General features: G+C 30.7%; 1 protein-coding gene and 1 long non-coding RNA gene across 2 annotated transcripts; both read right to left on the bottom strand.

The window, feature by feature from the left end:
* LOC143253960 (14-3-3 protein epsilon-like) lies at positions 1-7,870 on the bottom strand. Its single transcript, XM_076508628.1, has 3 exons — positions 7,610-7,870; positions 758-957; positions 1-137 (listed from the first exon to the last, which is right to left on the bottom strand). Exons 1-3 carry the CDS (start codon positions 7,671-7,673, stop codon positions 27-29), a joined length of 375 nt encoding a protein of 124 aa, XP_076364743.1. The 5' UTR covers positions 7,674-7,870; the 3' UTR covers positions 1-26.
* A 6,683-nt stretch (positions 7,871-14,553) lies between these two features.
* On the bottom strand, positions 14,554-19,632 carry LOC143253959 (uncharacterized). The gene is made up of 3 exons (XR_013029909.1): positions 18,819-19,632; positions 18,314-18,483; positions 14,554-16,738 (listed from the first exon to the last, which is right to left on the bottom strand). It is a non-coding gene; the product is annotated as an uncharacterized LOC143253959 (long non-coding RNA).
* Between the last annotated feature and the right edge of the window lie 568 nt (positions 19,633-20,200).

Genomic DNA, 20,200 nt, shown 5'->3' with positions numbered 1-20,200 from the left:
ATGAGCCTTAATAAATATATAAGTGCTTACATTTTATAGTAAAAGACTTTGGATTCTCCTGAGTTAGCTGCAGGTATAAGGTGTTTGTCTAGTACATCCAAGATGTCTTGGCAGATTTCACGAAGTTCATTCTCCACCTTAGAGTTTCAAAAAGAATCATACAACATGTTTATTTAATGATACTGGTACTTTTAGACTTTAGTAACCCACACAGAACAAGTTTATGCCAGTCATCCTATAAGTAACAGCATCTAAATATTTTATACTGTTAAAATTGTTTTTATTTGTCCAAGTACTTGCTATTGAGTGATCACGATAGAAATTAGATATAAAAAGAGTTAATAACAATGCTAACTATTTGTTTTCTTAAGTTCACAATCCACTACAATTACAATAATTCAGAGAGCACTGAAAATAGCAAAATTAAATTGTTTTCACACATTAAACAATGAATAATGTAAGAAAATAAACCATACAAATTTTTACAAAAAAAAAAGAGTGTTTCGGTGAAAAACACAGTAACACACACAAAAACTATTTACAGGTAGAGTATTTCAATAAAATACTGAACAATCAGTCCACATATAATATTTTAAAACTGTAAAGATACAATTTTCATCCAGTAACTTTCATGACAACTAAAATACCCATGACTCTAACACACAATTCACCCTTTCACTGCAGCTTAGATCATAACAGAAACAGTTAATTTACTTTTTTGTTGTTGCTGTATTTATAAACAGTAAACAAACATTACCTTAATCCGATACTGATGAATCATCTCCAGTTTTCCTTCATTCCCCTTGTTCTCTTCTTTCTGTTCGATGCTGCTGATTATTCTCCAAGAAGCTCGCCTTGCTCCGATGACATTTTTGTATGCTACTGAAAGTAGGTTCCTTTCTTCTACAGTCAGTTCAATATCCAACGATGCTACATACTTCATAGCTTCCACCATTTCTTAATTAAAACAGAGAAAGATATTTAAGGAAGAAACTCAGTGTATACACATGTTCCTGTTAAGACTTTCAGTTAGGCACAGTGGCTAAATGAGCCAAGTTTTTTAAAAAATCACACCAAGAAATGTTAAAGAAAATTGCAAAACTGTTTGCCTGTACATAATACACTTTCATGTAGATAAGTCATATCAATTTTTTTTTGACATAACTTACAAAATTATTTATCACAAAAACATTTTCATGAGATAATGTTTTAAATATTCTATTATTAAAACAACATACCAACAACTATACACAGGACAGTTTCTGAAGTATATACTTTAGAGATATGAATAAAACAAGAATATTAAAAATTGAGAAACATAAAAACTATAAAAAGTGTTGAAAGAAAAAATAAAAACAGCAATAAGTTTATAAAATTCAATCTACTGTGACAGCATTATACACTCACTTATCTGTGGATAAAACTGTTGGTGGTTATAATTTTTGTGAAAGTTATAAACGCGGTTCTACTATATGGACATCAAAACTGAGCAAATAAATGGAAAACATTTTATTGGAAAGTAGAGATAGTTGGTTATTTGTAGAACTGCTATAAGGAGTATTCTAAACAAATGCTGCAGTAAACAAGAAACGTGGCACTAGCTGGAAACAATTTAACCCCTACTTTGGTCAGGATTGTAATCCATGCAACTAATTATAGCAGACTAAGTTTGGCAACTGAAATAGGGCTTGAAAATAATTTTAAAATTTATTCAATTAGCACAAGTACTTTGCTTGGAAAGAGTTCTTGCATATTTTCTTAAAAACTATCAGTTTCCTGTTGTATTATACTGTCTGCCCAGTTCTCAAAATTACTAATAGTACCTGAAAAAATCATAACATTTTATGATAAAGTAAATTGACAATAAATATAACTGTAATAAAAACTTTTTACCCTTTAAACAATTTTCTGCACAACTCACCAGGTTATATTCAAAATTAACTACTTATTATCAACTTGCATGAATTAAGTTAACATTATAATATAGGTTATGGTTAAAAGTCTTTCATTTCAAAATAAACTTTTAAAATAAATACTTAAACTTCAGTTGTGTTGTCATGTGACCAAAGAGTTATATAAAAAAATTCTCCTCTTTGGCATTATGCATCTCATCTTCAATAATACAATGATAGTTATATACGTGTATCTAGACCCAAAGATAATTACATAATCTTTTGATTCATGCATTTTAAAAATCTCTGTATGAATGCAGTTTAAATAATTCCAACCCCTGATAGGTGTCATATTCACCTTCAATAGCTTTGTCTGAACTTTATAGCCCACATGTAGTGGTAACACACACAAGTATAGTCAAGAGAAAGAACTAATTTAACACTATAATCTATGAACAGTTATTTTGAAACTGACATGTAGTTGTCATGATGGGGTACATGTGACTGTAGTATTGTTGGCTGCTTGATGGAAAGAAGCACTAATATGCCTTGAAGGCACTTCTGTCAAGATAAAGAATAAATGGTAAATGACAAGAAAGGGAAATAAAACATTAAAAATTAATTATATGTGAAAAGAAATACCTGAAACTACTAATATTACCAAAATAATATCTTCAAAGATATTCTACAAAAAATTGAAAAGTTTCTTTTTCTATGTCCTAATTTTAATCATTTAACTGCATTATATATTGATCATAATAGCTAGTTAGTGATATGGTACGAAAATGAAAAATGAGGATCTACCTTAATAAAAGATACAGATCAGATAAATTTGATTTGTATTACTTAAAGAATAATACCAGTGTTTGCAAACAGTTTAAGTTATATATTTTAATTTGCTAACACTAAATGACTTTTTAATGAGTTGTGTTTTGATTTTGAATTGAAAACTGACTATCATATTAGCAGACTAAAAACACTTACGTCATAGTTAAGTTGGAATGTAGCGTATTTATGTCATAGTCAAGTCTGAATGTAGCGTATTTTTCTATATTTCTGTTGACATCAAAAAATTCTCAAAATTTACTTGTCTTAATTATCTAACATTTGTCTGCTCCAATTCACTCATTTTCTACTTCCTAGGTATACCTATATTGATTTGTCCCAAGTTTAACATAAATTACATTTATACTATAGTTACTAACCCTCTCACAGCACAGACTCAGTCACTTGACCCGACATCATAACCAATTTGTGCTTATTATAGTTTTCGTACTATAACTTTTAAAAATTAGTAAGTATCTTCATTAAAATTTTTAGATTATCAGTAAACACTGCAAGGCTTTCATAGTCAAGGCATTACATTTTGTTATTAAGTTTTAAGACTTTGAAAGTAATGTTTTTATCATGCCTTTTTTTTACTTTTTGAAAATGGAACATCCAACATGCATCACAAAAGTTTCAAATTTCATGTGCAAAATATATATTTTCCAGATAATTATTAAACATTTCTTTCAAAAACAAATATTTTATCTGTTATTTACTCTACTGAATCTCAGTACGAGTTTCGTCAATTTGACCAACCTTGTAACAACCACAAGAAATTAGGAGATATGAATCATATTTGCTCATTCTAGAATGACTACAGATTATAACAAGAAAATTCAAAATGTTTAGATATCAAAATTATACATTATATATTATTCTATTATATCGAACTTTCAGCTGTGCCTGGCTACATTTACAAAAGCTGCATATGTACTCATGTAACCATATCCAAGAACATAAAGCAGGCCTTTAAAAGTGATCTTGGCTGTGTTCTAGTGGACCATTATTCTGTAAAGTCACATTTCAGTTATAATACTTTGTGTGTGTGTGTGTGTGTGTGTGTGTGTGTGTATTACTATTTACAAACAAGTTATTAAATTTCAGTTTTTTTAAAACATTGAACAGTAAATAATTATGTACAGCACACAATTACCTCTTCTAGTTGAGCTTTATACTCATTTGCTACTTGCTATACGTTGTTACGCCTTGTAAAATTTTGCATGTGGAGGATAAAGGAAAATTCACACACACATTTTGATATAACCAAAAATCAGAATTTACTCTTTTGATACCACATAATTTCACAATGAATTATCATGTTTATTTGTTAACTATGCTACATTTGGGTATAAAAAATTTGACATTTTGAGGTCACTTTAGTCTTACCATTTGAAATATAGCATAAAAAAGAATGATTTTTTTCTACCCTAAAATTTCAAAAAGACTAAGAAAGCCACTAGGACATTCTCAGCTTCTGATTGGTTGTACGTATGTCACTGGGTGATGTATGCACATGTAAGTAATTTGAAAAACTGTAAATGTCAGCAGGGCCACCTTCATTGAACCAATAAATATATTAGTACCTCAGAAAATAGGAAAGTCAGGAAGTTTTTTTATTCTATATTCTACTTTTCCAATCTAATTTGTAAAAAGCTATCTTTGTATTTGGGCATCACAAACATCTACTTCAAATCAATGCTGCATTCAACAAAAAAAAGTTTAGGCATTTTTTTTTACATATTTACTTTTAAATTAAAAAAATTAACTAAATATAGTACTAAAATTAAAAATAATTTATAATATACCAAAGTAATTGCAATACATTAATATAATAGTTCACTAAAATTTTGAATGTGGGTCAACAAATGCAATGACATGGCTTTTGACCCATGCCAATAGGGTTAATAAGGCAGGGACTAATTCTATAATGTCCAATCTACTTTCCTTATGGAATCTAGCCACAAAGTCAAAACAATTTGCCATGCTCATCTATTACATCATTTATGACCTATAAAAAAATATTTTAAGTTCTGAATGATATACAATGCTAACTTGGTCTCATGGCAGCTTGTCAGTTACTGTTCTTGAATTACAAATTGCTGTCACTGCATTCAGATCAACCAGCAAAATAATTCATTTTAAAGCACTTATACCTTACTCAGGAAGTCCAGTTAAATAAGTTATAGAATGTTGTTAGCTATTTGTGCATTATTATTATTATTATTACTGTTTTCTCAAGTGGATAACTGAAAAAAACAACAAAAAACACACCAGTACCACCACTACTAAAAGTAGATTTAACATTTCTCAATCTGACAACAACAAAAATGAGTTAAGCAGTAATTTCAGCATTTTCTTTCATTGTTGAAAAGTTTTAAAAAACTTGAAAAACTTATTTTAAATAAGGAAAAATAAATCAAAAAGAAAATGAAATAGTTTCTCAATTAATTACACATTTTAGATACAAGCATATGACATAACTTGGATGCTCACAGCTCAATTTTTAGCTTTGTTAGACAAAGTCTAGTAATAAGAGTTCAAATATCAATTAAGTAAAACTAAGTGAAAAAAAGGTCTGAAAATAGAGAACTGGAAAAAAAATTATTGTCTGTTACAATCAATAGTCATTCTAAAAATAAAAGTATTTAGATTTTGTGTGTGGTGATTATTAGGTCAATCAAATGATCAACTCTGGTGTTAAGAGTAGAGAAAACAAGTTTTACTAAAATAATTTAAATAAAATTTTAAAATACATATTTATGTTGATAATATAAAAACCATGTTGCACTCAGTTTAGTCAAACTGACTACATAAATTCAGAGAAATACTTTATAAAGATACTTTACACAGTTACTAGAAGCAGACCAAATTTTGTGGATGTACATATGGTAAATTCAAAATTATAACAGACAGATGACAGGAACACCATATTGCATTCAGTTTTGTTAAACTAACTACATAAATGTTTTTTTGTAAAAACATTAATAACAATTCTCACTTTTTCTACCCACTATTTTTCACCTTTACTAAAAACTTAAACTTCCTAGAAATGTATTTATAAATTTTGAATTAAAATTAATGGCAATTCTCCAGTATGAATGATGTCCATTGGACTGGCCTCACGTAAACATTGTCATAAGTGTATGAATGTTGTTTTTTTGCCACAGACTTGATATCAGGGACTGCTGCAAACACCAGAAGATGTCAAAATAGTTCTAATACATGCCATTTCACTTTGTCTTTTATCCCAAGTTGGATACGATTATCTCATGATTTGCCATTCTGTATACTCAACCTTTTATATGTTTGTGAATGCATTCTTATCATACACAGCCCCAACATGGACAGTATAACATTATATTTCTGACTGCTGTTTCACAGTAAGTTTTCTACTAAAACTGATTATAACATTAAAAAATCCATACTTTTTCTTAAGTTACAAATGCTTCCTTTTAAACTTAATATACTGATGTTAACTGTACTAATTACACACGAGTTGCTGTAATTAAAATTTCAAATTATAATACTTTACTTATCTATACTTCAGTAAGTTGTCCATCACTAGCAAAAACTTTGCAAACTATACAGGTTATTTTTTATGCGAGTTGCTTAAGATATTTATAAATTAATACTGTGTAAATCATAACCATGTGAAAACTTAAAATGCACATTATCAAATTATGGTACCTGATATCTTTTTTCAGTTTAATTACTATTGTCGGAATGTGTCAGGGTCCAATATTTAGGATTTTTGTTATAATCCAAACTTCAACCTTATTCCCAATTTTATTTTATTTATTTCTATTTTGTTAATTTTTTGCAAAAACAACAGAAATTTCCATTTAGGTTCAATTACCTTCCATATGCATCTTATTTGGCATGTTTTAAATACAAGCTCACTAAATCACATTTTGATTTTACCCCATTCATCATTTCATTTAAATAGTAGTTATATCAGATTTGATTTCCTAAGCCCATATAGACAGAATATTTCAAATTTATTCTAAATTATTTATCAACTGATAATAGATAAGCAAACAATAATTTATAAACATAAGGCAGAATTTTATTGATTAAGGAATATACCACACATTTTAACAGACCAATCTTATACTGAAACATTTAGTATGTTCCATCATCAATAAAACTTCTATATGCTTATAACTTGTTTTTTGTTTAAAATTTTGACAGAAACTTTAGCTGCAGATAAGTGGTACCACAATATTGGTAACAAACTTCAGAAGTTTTTCCTTTCTTGTTATAATTTCAGAAAAAAATAATAATTTTTTTTTTTTTAATTTACATTAACTTTTTTTACTTAGGCATTGTCATTTGGTTATTAACGTACTTTGTAAGAGGAATTTTCTAATACAGTAGATACAGAAGCTGAGATTGTAATTCTTTAAACAAATATATATGCAGGGTATATAGATGAAAAAAAAATTAATTTTATAAAAGACTGCCTGCATGCTCCAAGTAGTCTAGTTAATAAACATTCTAGTTTTTAATCTTCCAGTTATTTTTTAAAACTTAAAGTAATGGATATACGTCCATAAAACAAATGTAAAACAATTAAATATTATGATATATTGATAGTTTCCAATATTATATTATAATTACAATTTACTTCAAGTTCGATTTTTAACAGTAACCTACGAAATTCAAATTACACAAATCATAAAGCAAACGAAACTGGAGGTCAAATTTATACTAATGTTACATTCATAATTAATTAAACTTTTAGTATTAGAATTAACAATACCTACATCGTATTTGAAGTAATATTTGTTATACTTTCGATTTTTTATTTCAAATGAATTAGTTCTCTTAAGCCTACACTTACTTCAATCCTGTAGAAGTGTAATAGTAATATTCTAATTCATACTCACCGTCATAACGTTCCGCCTGCTCGGCAAGTTTGGCTTCATACACTTTGTCTTCTCTTTCCGTCATTTTAATTTTAGGAAATAATAAATCTTTACAAACTTTTAAAATTAATATTGTAGCTGATTGAACTATTATAATATGAACTTCCTCTTCAAAATTTCAAATAATCTTTTCCACAACAGGCGGACAGACGACCTAAAAACACCCTTTTATTTCTCAGCACATTGAATGCTGCGAGCTTCCTCAATGGTCAATCTAACTGCCGAAGTATTACATGTAACGATCCATGTATTCATGCGCTGTACTCTTTCATTCGCACTAAACAGACCAATATTTACAAAAAAAAAAAATAATAAAAAATCATACTTGGGTATATCTAAATGTAATGAAAATACTGTGTTCTATTTTTTCGATGGTATAACTTTCAAAAACCACAAATCTGCAACTACTTATGACATTTTAAAGTTATATCACTATATACATATATGTAAAATTTCTATAAGAATACAATAACTGAGATATATAAATATTTATTTTCAACAGATATATCACATAATTTTTAATTATAAGATTTTCGCCATTTTAGCTCACCATGCTATTTTTACAGATTTCTTTATATTCTTCTATATATCAACGATAAAAAAAAAAAAAGTCCCAAGAGCTCTCAATAACACCAAAGTGGCAAACGGCGCGCATTGCACATGATTTCCGGCCGCCATATTACAGAAGGAAATGTGTCGTGTGTTACCGACACGGAGTGTGGATGAAAACGCTTTTTTGTAAGTTAAATACCGTTCGTGAGAGATTGTTTTCTTAAGTTTGTGATGAGAATGTGTGCAAATTACAAATAACTACCTTCTTAGATGTCATTTTCTTTTCTTTCATTTTACTAAGGAGCTAATTATGCGCAGCAGAAAACATTACGCCTAAAGGCTGTGCTTAATACAATTCCTCAATACGTCACTTAAAAGTAATAGACTTGCGTTTAATTAATCAGTTCGTACGTTATTAGGTAAATGTTATTAATATGTATCATAATAACGTAGTACATTGATATTTTTTAAACAAATGCTAATTATAATTATTATTTGAGACGCCACAGGTTGCATATGTGTATATGATCATTGTATTTTGTTTTTCACATTTTCATGCCTCCATCCGCCCTCCATTCGGGGGTATGGGTGAAAGACAACTAGAACACATTTGCCATACGGTCCATTTAACTAACTCCGGTCACTTTAACACTCACTCGAAATACCTCTGTCTGCACAGGTAACATATAATTATTGTGGAATCGTAATTTATTTCTTATAATTCATAAAAATGTTGCCTGACTAACTCAAAGGTTCCCAGATAAGCCGTTTAATCAACTCCGAATGCCTCAAAAGCCACACCAAAAATTTTCTCGTGCTCCTGTCCGTATAGACACACAAACTTATTGTGAAATTATATTTTCAGAAGAATTTTCCCGAACAGACGGGCTATTTAACTCCAGTTTTTAAAACCAGACCAAATGCTTTATTGTATTCATATCAATATGGAAGGTATAAACTTATTGTGAAAGCTTAATTCACATTTCCATAAGTAATAAAAAATGTTGCCGGAACCATGCAAAAGCACCCGGATGGGCTGTTTAATCAACAATGATTGCCTTAAAAACTGCAAGTGCTGTCCGATTGAACCATATAAACAACTTCAGTCAAACTATTATTTATCTGTAACTAAAATGGTGACAAGTATAATCGTCATACAGTATTTTCATTATTTTTTTTGTAAGCAAAAATGTTTGCGAATGAACACAATGTATCCTGAAAATCACAAAAGTCACCAATTTGATTGGACGGTAAATATACAAGGAATGTTAGTTGACAAAAAATATTCCATTATTCATTGCGTAGCAGTTTGATACTTATGATGAATCAGATGAGTTCTATGCTGCTCAGAGTTGAAACACAACATCGAATAATTTGCATTAAGAAATTGTATGAATTCCCCGAATGTGTGACTACTACTACCAACATCAAAATTTAGGAAATAATTTGTTTAGTTACGTGTTTAATTAAGCATTTGAGACAGCGGGACTTTTTAAATATTTTTTTTCAGATATTTTCATTACTATGTTTATCCTGCAATTTATTTCATGCCTGCTGTCTTGTATTCTACTCGCTCTACTTTTGTCACATGGTTTTACCTTTCATTTGCTAGTATAAAGATGCACAACTCTTCCATTAGTTCTGTCACTAATGGCGACTGAGTGGTATCACTTTGGAACTACATTTAAAATAAATACATTGTATACACTTCTAACAAGGGAAAAAAGTCGACACATCTGACCCTCCAGGGTCTATAAGACCTAAACACCAATAATGAGTAAAGTGTCCATTGTATGTACGTCCCAGTAATATATCAGCGTGTTAACACATTTCCCGGTACAACATGTGAATTATTCTCGCCTGATACATCTACAATAAAATGTATATATTTTGTAGTGGTTTTATAAGATCAATAGCACACTATGTTGTCATGATATTCTGAACTTCCTTTCCTATCATGCTTTGTTGTCAGAATTATTCGTCTTAGGTATTTATTTATGTTTAAATTTTCTTAGATTTTTTCGGGATATACAGGGTGTTTGAAAGTTACTGTGCAGTTTTGAAAGCAGTAATAACAGCATTCATTCAGTCTATTTCAAGCCAGCAACTGATAGCGGTGTTTAGAAACAAAATAAGAAGGATCCAAGCTTATATTGATGCCAATGGAGGTCACTTTTAACATTGTTTATAATTGTCATTCATGTTTACCTCTTGTATTCTATATTGAAACATGTCTGTTAATAAATATATAAGTGCACAGTGATTTTCCGAACACCCTGTATTTTTTCATTTCGCAAGACGATAGAGAAACAGTAATTGCATACTCGAATACCATTATATCTGGAAATATTGGTAATTAAATGAGCTTCAGTATGGTTACTGTATTATTACATCAGTTGTCCAATCCCACCAGTGGCACAAGGGAATGTTTGCAGACCCTCACCGCTAAAAACCGGGTTTCAATACCCGTGGTGGGCAGAACACAGATAGCCCACAGTGTAGCCTTGAGCTTAATTCTAAATAAACAATTATCCAATAAATTTTATCATATAAATCAATAAAACACCCTTTTTCTCTTGAACATTTCCGAGTTTTTTGTGTTTAGAAATGTAGTCCTCATCCATCTTGCATTTGTGACCCATTGTTCATCTTTTCTGTTTGTATGTTGTTGTTTTTTAACCTTTTCTCTGCAAAAACTGCTGAATTTGCAACCACTGTATAAATCAAAAGGGTGATGTAATGTAAAAGATAACTGTTACCATAAATAAAGCTAATAGTTAAACTAAGAAGACAGGCATAGTGAAGAAAAGATCACGAGAATTATGCGAAAAGCCAATAAGAAAACATGTTGTAAGAGTGGTCATTTATCAGTAGAAACCAATAATGAGTGGAAAGGAAAAAATATTGTTATCACTTAGAAGATGTATAAATATCTATTTATCATATTTTAAGCCCCCAGCTGGTACAGCAGTAAGTATGGATTTACAACGCTAAAAATCAGGCGTTCAATTCCCCGTCTGTGGATTTAAACACACAAACGTCATATATTAAATAGTTACAGAAAACAAAAATGATAGCAAGCCAAAATGCAGTTTAATATTTTTATTTTTGTAATGAATATTTTTCATAAAAATGTGTAAAATTACAGGAACTTTTTCCTTTTCTATATATTCAAATATCTTACACCACCCTCTACATTCCAACACTCAGTTACGCAACCCCTTTCAAACATGTGGTCAGCTTCCGGTCAATTACCTCTTTCTTTCTTTGTGAACCTAACGATGACCGAAGAAGGTCTAAATGTTGTTCGCTCTTCTACGTAAAATATTTTCTTAACATCACTGATTATTAAATCTACCTTCTTTGGCACTATCAATGCTGTGCCTGTTCCATACATGGACTATGGTCCTGTATTCAAGGCTCGGCTCCGTGCCAGCTGGCAGTCGACTTGTAGTGAGCAACGCGACAACGAGCTTTTCCAAATAAAACCCTATATTGGACTTTGGCCGTATTGCCTCAGTACGGATCGGAAAGAGGAAGTTGTTCTAACTAGACTACGCATTGGTCACAGTTTTTATTTCATCGTTTTCTTTTACCTGGAACTGATGCACTAGTGTGTAGTCTGTGTGACACTCAGGTCACAATGAGCCACATTTTACTTTCTTGCCGTTGTTACGACACTCAACGACGGCACCATTTTAAACATGTCCATAACGTTAGACATAGTTATTGGTGATGGTGACACTGTCCACCTTGGTAATGTTTTTAGTTTTTAAAGGCCATTAATTGTTTTAATTTATACATTAGACATTTTCTGATGTGATTCCCTTTTAAGGATCAAAGTCCATCTAGCTCGATTTGAAATTAGAAAATGGCCGTAATGTTAAATAACTCGAAAGCAGGACTAGAAAGGCCAACTTCAGGTGACTAACGCTGCTGTTTAAACTACCCGTTAGCCATCTTGGTGAGTTATTAGTGTAATTTTGCTACAGGTCTTTTAAAACCTTTTTATTACTTTCTTTTTTGAAAATGGCCATAACATCAAATAATTTGGATCCAGGACTGGAAAGACCAACTTCAGGTGATTGACACTAGTTTTTCTCACCTGATTCAGGACCAGATTTCTTTAATTTAAACCACACTGTCTTCTAAAGTACTTGAGTTGTTTATTGGCACTTGTTCCAACTGTGAACCAGTTTTCTTTATCAATCTTTTCACCAGTTATTCTATCAGTTTTGTCTATTGATACAGTATTAAATTTTTTGTCACTCTTTTTGCTTGATTGAGTAACAGGTTTGTGTCAATATTTTATACCTTATTTACCACCAGTTTTCTATCATACTGTTCTCTGAGGTATTAAAATTCTTAAATGTCAGTCTTGTCAACCGATTGTATAACAGTTTTATTAAAAAGTCATCTATTCTCTCTTATAAAGTAACTAATTCTTTCATTGTCAGTATTGTTAACTAACTCAATATCAGGTTCACTTTGGTTGTTATGATGTAAATGCTAGCAATGTGTGATTATAATTAATTATACTTACCATAATACATTAGAAATAGGTCTGTTACATTTTTAAACACTACATGCTGTATCTAGTTCCACAGTTTCAAGAATTAGATGAGTATATCATAATAGTATATCAACCATACTGTGTTCACCATGTATGTTACTAAATGTTTACTTTTTGAAGAACACTTCTCATTTCTTTCAGAAGCTTCACACTTGTTGAATGTTGACTTTACCAGTGTTTATACAGTATTTTTACATGTAGTGAAAAACTTAAAAACTTGTAGTATCCTTCACAACAATTCCCACTTAACGTATATATGTGCTGAAGCTAATATTTGATTAATGGAATTGGTTTTGAACTTGAATTACTTAAATGTTAACAATACATACAAGTTAAAGTCATAGTACCCTAATTGATACTTCAGATATTTAACCACTTCATGGCAGTATTCTAGAGTACTGATAATCAAGTGATGTAAGACATGATGCACTATTTTATAGTTCAGATATTTAACCAGTTTCATTTCAGTGGTTAACATACAAAATGCAGTTTTCTCTTGGCTGTTGTAAATGGAAAGCTTGTATAGATTTAGCTGTCTCAACATGGGTTTGGTTGACTTTCCACATTACATCTTTGTGTTTACTTGTTTATAGTTTTGATACTAACTGTTAATGCAGTAAATATATCTTCAAGAACCTTGACAGACTTTCAGAAAAATAAGTGTTTCATACAAAAAAAGAAAATATTTAAGTGACATATTTGTAATAAACTAAAAAACAATTTTTCTGTGAATATATTGAATACTCTTGTCACTAGGCTGTGAGGAAAGTGATGTGAATGTTAAGATTGAAAAGAATCTTCTTCATCTGAAAATCTCAACTTTTATTTACTTTATCTACAAAACCTCTTAAATACAATTGTTTGTTTTTTAGTAAAACTATATTTTATCTGTTATTTTCTCTGTACAACGTTGGTCAGTTTGAACTACCTCCTGACAACCAAAAAATTGTGATAATTAAAGTAAATGTTCTAATATTATTATTGAATGTTCTTGGAGAATGTGTTCAAATGTAATACTTTCGTGATGATTGTGTTTAAAGGTATCTACTTTGTTAGGCTTTTTACATCCTGTAACTCTAGGTGTACATGTCACAATGTTTTACAGAGTTATGTTTAAATTTTAAATCAATGACTTTATTATCAATATACACAGATAAACATAGTATAAAAACATAGGTAGCGAACACAATTTTAATATTATATTAGTTTTAAGTTCTTCTTAAAAAGAAGTGTTTAAAAAAATCATAAATTTCCCTGGTATTAGAATTCTGACATTTGATCTCTCAGTCTTTCCTCTTCTCTAATTCGTTGAACATCCCTTCAAAAAATAAGAAATTTAACATAGATTTCTCATTAAAATATAAACAAATTATAATGTTTATATCTCTCGTTGTTGTTATTCTACAAAACATAAACTGGTTAATCAGACTCACCTATTGCATTCCATCTTTCACAAATACCAATAGTTCTCTTTAATGTTTCACACAATATTATTTATACCCAAGAGAGAGCTAAAATTTTAATATTTTGATCAAATGATCAAGTTTGTTGTTTTCTTTACAAAACTGCCTGTTTTGTCATTTGATATTACACTGGAAAGCTTAGCTGAATTTCTTTAAGGATATTATTGCAGAGTCAGAAATCCAGAAATTATCATATTTATTGGACAGTGTTTTCTGTGTGTTTAATTACATAGAGCATTATTTATTGCGTGAATACCATTAATATATAAAAAAGTAAGCTCATGTTTTATGATAGCAAAAAAGAAGAAAAGACCAAGTTGTATACTTTTCTTTATTCATTATTATAACAGTAAGTAAAATGTAAAAATAGAAATTTATGAGGTAAGGTAAAGTAAGAAATAAGAGATTCTTCTTAAGTATGCTTGTGATCAGTTCAGGATTGTATAATTTGATATGCTAATATTCGTTGCATATTTGTTGAGGGATTTACAACTAATGACACCTGAACCAGGTATCTAATAACAGTTAAATTTTTCAATCGAACCGTCCGTCGGGGCTGAGAAACTGTTTTCTTCAGTGAAGCTTTGTGCAGAAATTATATATTTTCCAGGAATGATTCTTTTATAACTTGTCTGTATAGAATTCTTCGGGTTGTTAGTACATCTTGTCACTAATAAAATCCAACACAAAATTTTGTACAATACAATTAATAGAATATAAAGAATACAATTTAAGCTTTTCTTAATTTATTACTTTAAAATACTAATCTGAAAACGTAGTATATATAAATACATAGATGAATACTGTATAAAACAAAAATGTCATTCATAGTTCTTATGTATGTATCACAGAACGGCTGGTATATATATATATGGGTATTAACACATTTATTGATAAGCAGAGAACAACGTTTAGATCTTCCTAAGTCCTCTTCAGGTTAACAAAAAGAGTTTGCAACTCACCGTTGAAAGAAACGTGTCACAGGGACGAGAGTGTAAACGGGTACCGGATTGTAGGGGGCGTTGCAATTAGATGTTAGGTTATTGATCAATATAGGTATGAAAGTGTTCGTTTACATTAGTTTAATTTTGGTTTTAGTTTTTGTATAAGTAGGGCTTTTTTATTTTGCGTTTGTTTATATTTGTTTTCCTACTTAGTATCTGGGAGTTTTCTATGGTTTGTTGTGTATATTTATTTTGCAGTGTTCAAAAAAATATGAAGGTGTTTTGTGTTCTTTGAATCTAGTTTCCATTTTTCTGTTTGTTTCTCCAATATAAAAGTCGTGGTAGTTGTTCCATTGTATTTTGTAAATTAATTTGGTGTTGTATTTGTCAGTGTAGTGTTTACATAGTATGGACTTCAGTTTTGCACCTGGTTTTCGAATAAATTTGGTGTTTATTGGAATGTTGTGTTTTGTTATAAGTTTTTTTTCCAAATGTTGGTTATTTTTTCGCTGATGTTGGGAACATATGGTATGCAGCAATGTAAGGTTTTGTAGCTTGTTGTATCTTGGGATTTATTGTTTGTTTGTTGTTGGTATAGGTGTGTGTGCATATAATTTTTTTCCACGGTTTTTTGAGGATTTTGTTTGATGTTGATGAAATGTTTTTATTTTGTTAATTTTATCGGGTGAGCATAGTTTTGTGGCTATGTTTATTTGGTTTCTGTTTTGTTTCATTTGCTGAGTCCCAGGGAATGTATAATCCAGTATGGGTGATTTTTCTGTGGATTTGTTTTGAATTGTGTGTCAGTTCTAATGATCTTGAGGTTAATAAATGCGATTTGGTTAGTGTTTTCCTGTTCACGGGTGAACTTAATGTTGGAGTGTATCGAGTTGACGTTATTGAAGAACTTAGTGTGTGTTCTGTAGATATGAATCCAGCAATCGTATCATCAACATACCTGTACCAGCATAGTGGTTGGTGTAAGGCTGAATTGATCGCTTGTGATTCAATCCGTGTCATAAAAATGCCCAGAACTGGTAACACGGGATTCCCAAACTTAATCCATTTATTTGTCGGTAGTTCTGGTCATTGAACATAAGGTTAGTTTTGGTGGAAGTGAATTACATAAGGGTTGCTAATTTGTTGCTTGGGGTGTGCATCAGTCCCATACTCATTTATACTCTCGTTTCTAAGACGTGTCCAGCAACAATCAGTTGCAAACTCACTTTGTAAACCTGAAGATGACCTGGGAAGGTCGAAACGTTATTCTCTGCTTATCAATAAAAGTGTTAATACCCATACCAGCCGTTCAGAGATACATTTTTATTTCAAGAGTCATGAAGAGCTGTTATATATATTTTACTTATCTTTCCGATTTGAACGAGTAGAGTTTTCAAGAATATTTTATTCTTTTTCACCATTTAGTTTATTTCCATGATGTTTTTTTCTTTGACACTGACTCCATCTATCTCTAAAATTTCATCACCAGGATCGAGAATCCGAGCGATTGAAATCAATGTTTGGTAGTCTCGCATCCGTGTTATGAACACTCCTGAAACTATCAAACAATATATATGTACATGAATTGTAAGATCTTTGTAGTAATTTTTCTTTGTTAGTGCGTCTATCTACCTGACTAAAATTTATCTAATAATATCTAAGTTACTTTGTTGAACGATGTTGGTGAGGTTAGATAAGAATACGAAATAGCTTGAAAAAAATATTGTTTGTAGAAGGAGACAAAATGCTCTAAGAATTATTTTTTGTTATCCAATTAAAATCCTTCTTCCATTAAATCATCTTATTGTCGTTAATGATTCGACATTTACGGTTGGTTAAACTGCTGTTTCTTTCTTGATACTCTTTATCATTTTCTGTAAGTAGGATTTCCCAATCTGGTTATGCTTTAAAAGTGACAGTCAAATACTACTTATTCTGTCAGCAAAGAGTTGGTGGTGGATGATCTTCAGTAACTAACGTCCTTATAGTTTATCAGTTTAAAATTTGAAACTGCTATGCGGAGATATCCTGTATGTGGCTTTGAGTGAAATATATGCTAAAACATAAATTAATCAATCTGTTACGACAATTTGGTGTAAATTACTGTGTGTGTGCGCATGTTTAGTCTTACCAAGTGTTTGTCTGCACTCTGGCCACCATGACTATTATACAAACTTTATTTTTCAAACCTCAAAAGAGTAAAAGTAATAAAGTAAAATTTAAAAACGTTAAGATAAAATCATCTCAGTTACGATGAAAAAAAAACATCTATATATGATTTCAAAAGAAATCAATTATTTAGATAATTTTTACTTTCCCCTGAAATAAAATAAAAAATGTTGATTTCTACAAGAATTAAATAGTGTCTTAACTAACTTTACCTTGACATCTAGTAAGAAATCTTCTAAATAAATAAATTCAAAATACAATAACATGCAACTTCACAATGAGGTACATTCTGACTTTTTTTTTGTTGCGATCTTTGATGGTGCTACCCGCTAGTACAGCAGTATGTCTATAGATTTATAACGCTAAAATTAGGGGTTCGATTCCTCTCGATGTGGCTTTGGTATAAGAAAACACACACGCGACCGTTGATGAGGCATCATCATGAGTTCTAAATTGTTGTTATTGTAATTTGGAATTATCAGTTACAGTATATTCTGTAGGATTATGCTATAAAAATAACCACGATAACTTTGTTTTTCCTATAATGAATAAACATGAAAATAATAAATTGAACACATAATACTTTCATCTTTGGTAAGATTTGCACTCACGAAAGATATTAATAAACTAGATGATTGGTAAAGGATCCTCTAACGTGTTTTGTTTCAAGAACATATAGAAACAAAATGAAGGGTAACAAAGGTTTTATTTGTTGCTTTTCAAGTTCATATGGCATGCTATGTTGTATCCTACAGATTGTATAATTATTCTTGTGATTCATGGCATGTGCAAATTGCAGTGTTAAGCGTCCTTTATGTAATATCATTTTAGTGTACACTAACAAAGTGATAGACAGAGAACACACTACTGTATAGTGATGTAAATGTTTAAAACAAGCGATCTTGGTCCTCTTTTACGGTTATAATAATAATAACAATTCTGATACAAACAAGAAGCTGCTTACCTTTGCTGTTTCTCATCCTTCCCTTAGCTATATAAAATCCGTATGGTTTATAAAGAGGTTTTATCACCTCTACAACCTGTGCTCCCTCTCGTTCAAAACCAACCAGTCGACCACACGTGTAATCGAGGATAGGTTTGTTATTTATGTCAGCATCATCACAATTTTTGTAACTGGAGTGTGGTTTAATACGTCACGTGGGAGAAAAAAATATAGTTAAAGCAGCGATTGTTGTTTCTCTTTTAAATCAATATAAGTTGAAAAGTTAAGACATCCAATTACTATCATGCCACGCGAATGATTGTAAGAAACATAAAAACCACAACATGGATATGAAAAGAAGTCCCACGAACTCCATGCAAGTTTACTATAAAATGTAATTTAAATTAGAAATGGTCGATTATCCAAAAGTTATGTTAAAAACTATTGCATTTTTCACATCTAAACAACACGCTTCTTTCAAACAGATCCTCACTGAGAGTAAAAGTTAACATTAGTTTATACTTACTATATTCCTTTTGTTCTCCTCTTTATATACGTTATACACGTGTTTACGGCTGAAAGAATTTAGGAGACCGTCCTGGATCTGCTTTTTCAGTGATGAGTTATTGTTCAGGACAAAGTCACTGTAATAGAAGCAATAACTACAAATTATGAATTTGTCATAGTATATTTAACAAAAGTTAAGTGTATGAGAGAAGATCAATATTTATTTAAATAAACAGTGTTATATTAATAAATCGGTACCTTAGCGTTAATGGATAATAAATTAAATATATTTAATAAATAACACGATTCACACTAAAACAATTATTGTTCAGACAGTAGGAATAGTGTTTCAACAACTACAAGACCTACCGTATCTAGTCAAACTGTATTGTCCTGGTATTACACGAAATACTTCGATAACTTTGGGTATAGCAGATGTAATGATATTTACATATTCTTCAATACTTTAATTCACAAGTTACCATAGTAACGTTACGTAGAATAAAACTTGGCTGGAATAGTGTATAGGGGAAAACGATAGTTGAAGTTTGTCAAATAAATTAAACGTGCTTGAATATTTATTTGGTGGCATAAATACCGATTGAATTTGGTATGGTTATTTCAGGGCCACGTAAAATATATTTACCAAATTTCTCTTCTTGATTCAAAAATACAAGAAGTAAGGGCCCAAAAGAAAAATGATAAGTGAAAACGACTCTAGAAGATGTTGACAACAAAGATGATATGTGACAAGTAGCGTTTAATGTGTTTTAATTTCGCACAAAACTACTGGAGGGCTATCTGTGCTAGTCGTCCCTAATTTAGCAGTGTAAGACTAGAGAGGGGCAGCTAGTCATCACTACCAACTCTTGGGCTACTCTCTTACCAACTAATAGTGGGATTGATAGTTGCATTATAACGCCCCCACGGCTGAAAGGGCGAGCATGTTCGGTGCGACCTGGATTCGAACCCGCGACCCTCAGATTACGAACATGAACTGCTACATATTTTTCCCAAACCGCTTGCGTCCTATTTGATTAAGAAAAATACATAATATTTTATAGCTTTAAAATGTTTGTTCGATACTGAGTCAGTTTTCATAACGTATTAACTGCTAAGTTTGTTAAGTGTTATTTGTGTGACAACCTCTGTAGGAACTGATTTCTCTTTGAGGTCGCAGAGGTTGTTATTGATTTCCCTAGGAAGAGATGTGGTATCCTGATAAAGGCAAGATTTTATGCTTTCCGTTACATCATGGTTGATTTTGTCTGATAGTAAACCTTAAGAGGAAAGGTTATAAAGCTGTGTTCATTAATAACTTGACTTCTAAGAAACTTCTAATTTTACGAATTATTCCATGTTACCCACACGGATATGTTTAAATACATGTAAATAGGATAT

This window comes from Tachypleus tridentatus, chromosome 6, assembly GCF_004210375.1.
Source record: "Tachypleus tridentatus isolate NWPU-2018 chromosome 6, ASM421037v1, whole genome shotgun sequence".
NCBI lineage: Eukaryota > Metazoa > Arthropoda > Merostomata > Xiphosura > Limulidae > Tachypleus > Tachypleus tridentatus.
This window is presented reverse-complemented; position numbering and strand designations above follow the sequence as displayed.

Coding starts and splice junctions, on each gene's coding strand:
- LOC143253960 (XM_076508628.1), bottom strand. CDS start 7,673: ATGACGGAAAGAGAAGACAAAGTGTATGAAGCCAAACTTGCCGAGCAG. Junction 958..7,609: donor GCAGGCGGAACGTTATGACG/GTGAGTATGAAT, acceptor GTTTTAATTAAG/AAATGGTGGAAGCTATGAAG. Junction 138..757: donor TTCATCAGTATCGGATTAAG/GTAATGTTTGTT, acceptor TGAAACTCTAAG/GTGGAGAATGAACTTCGTGA.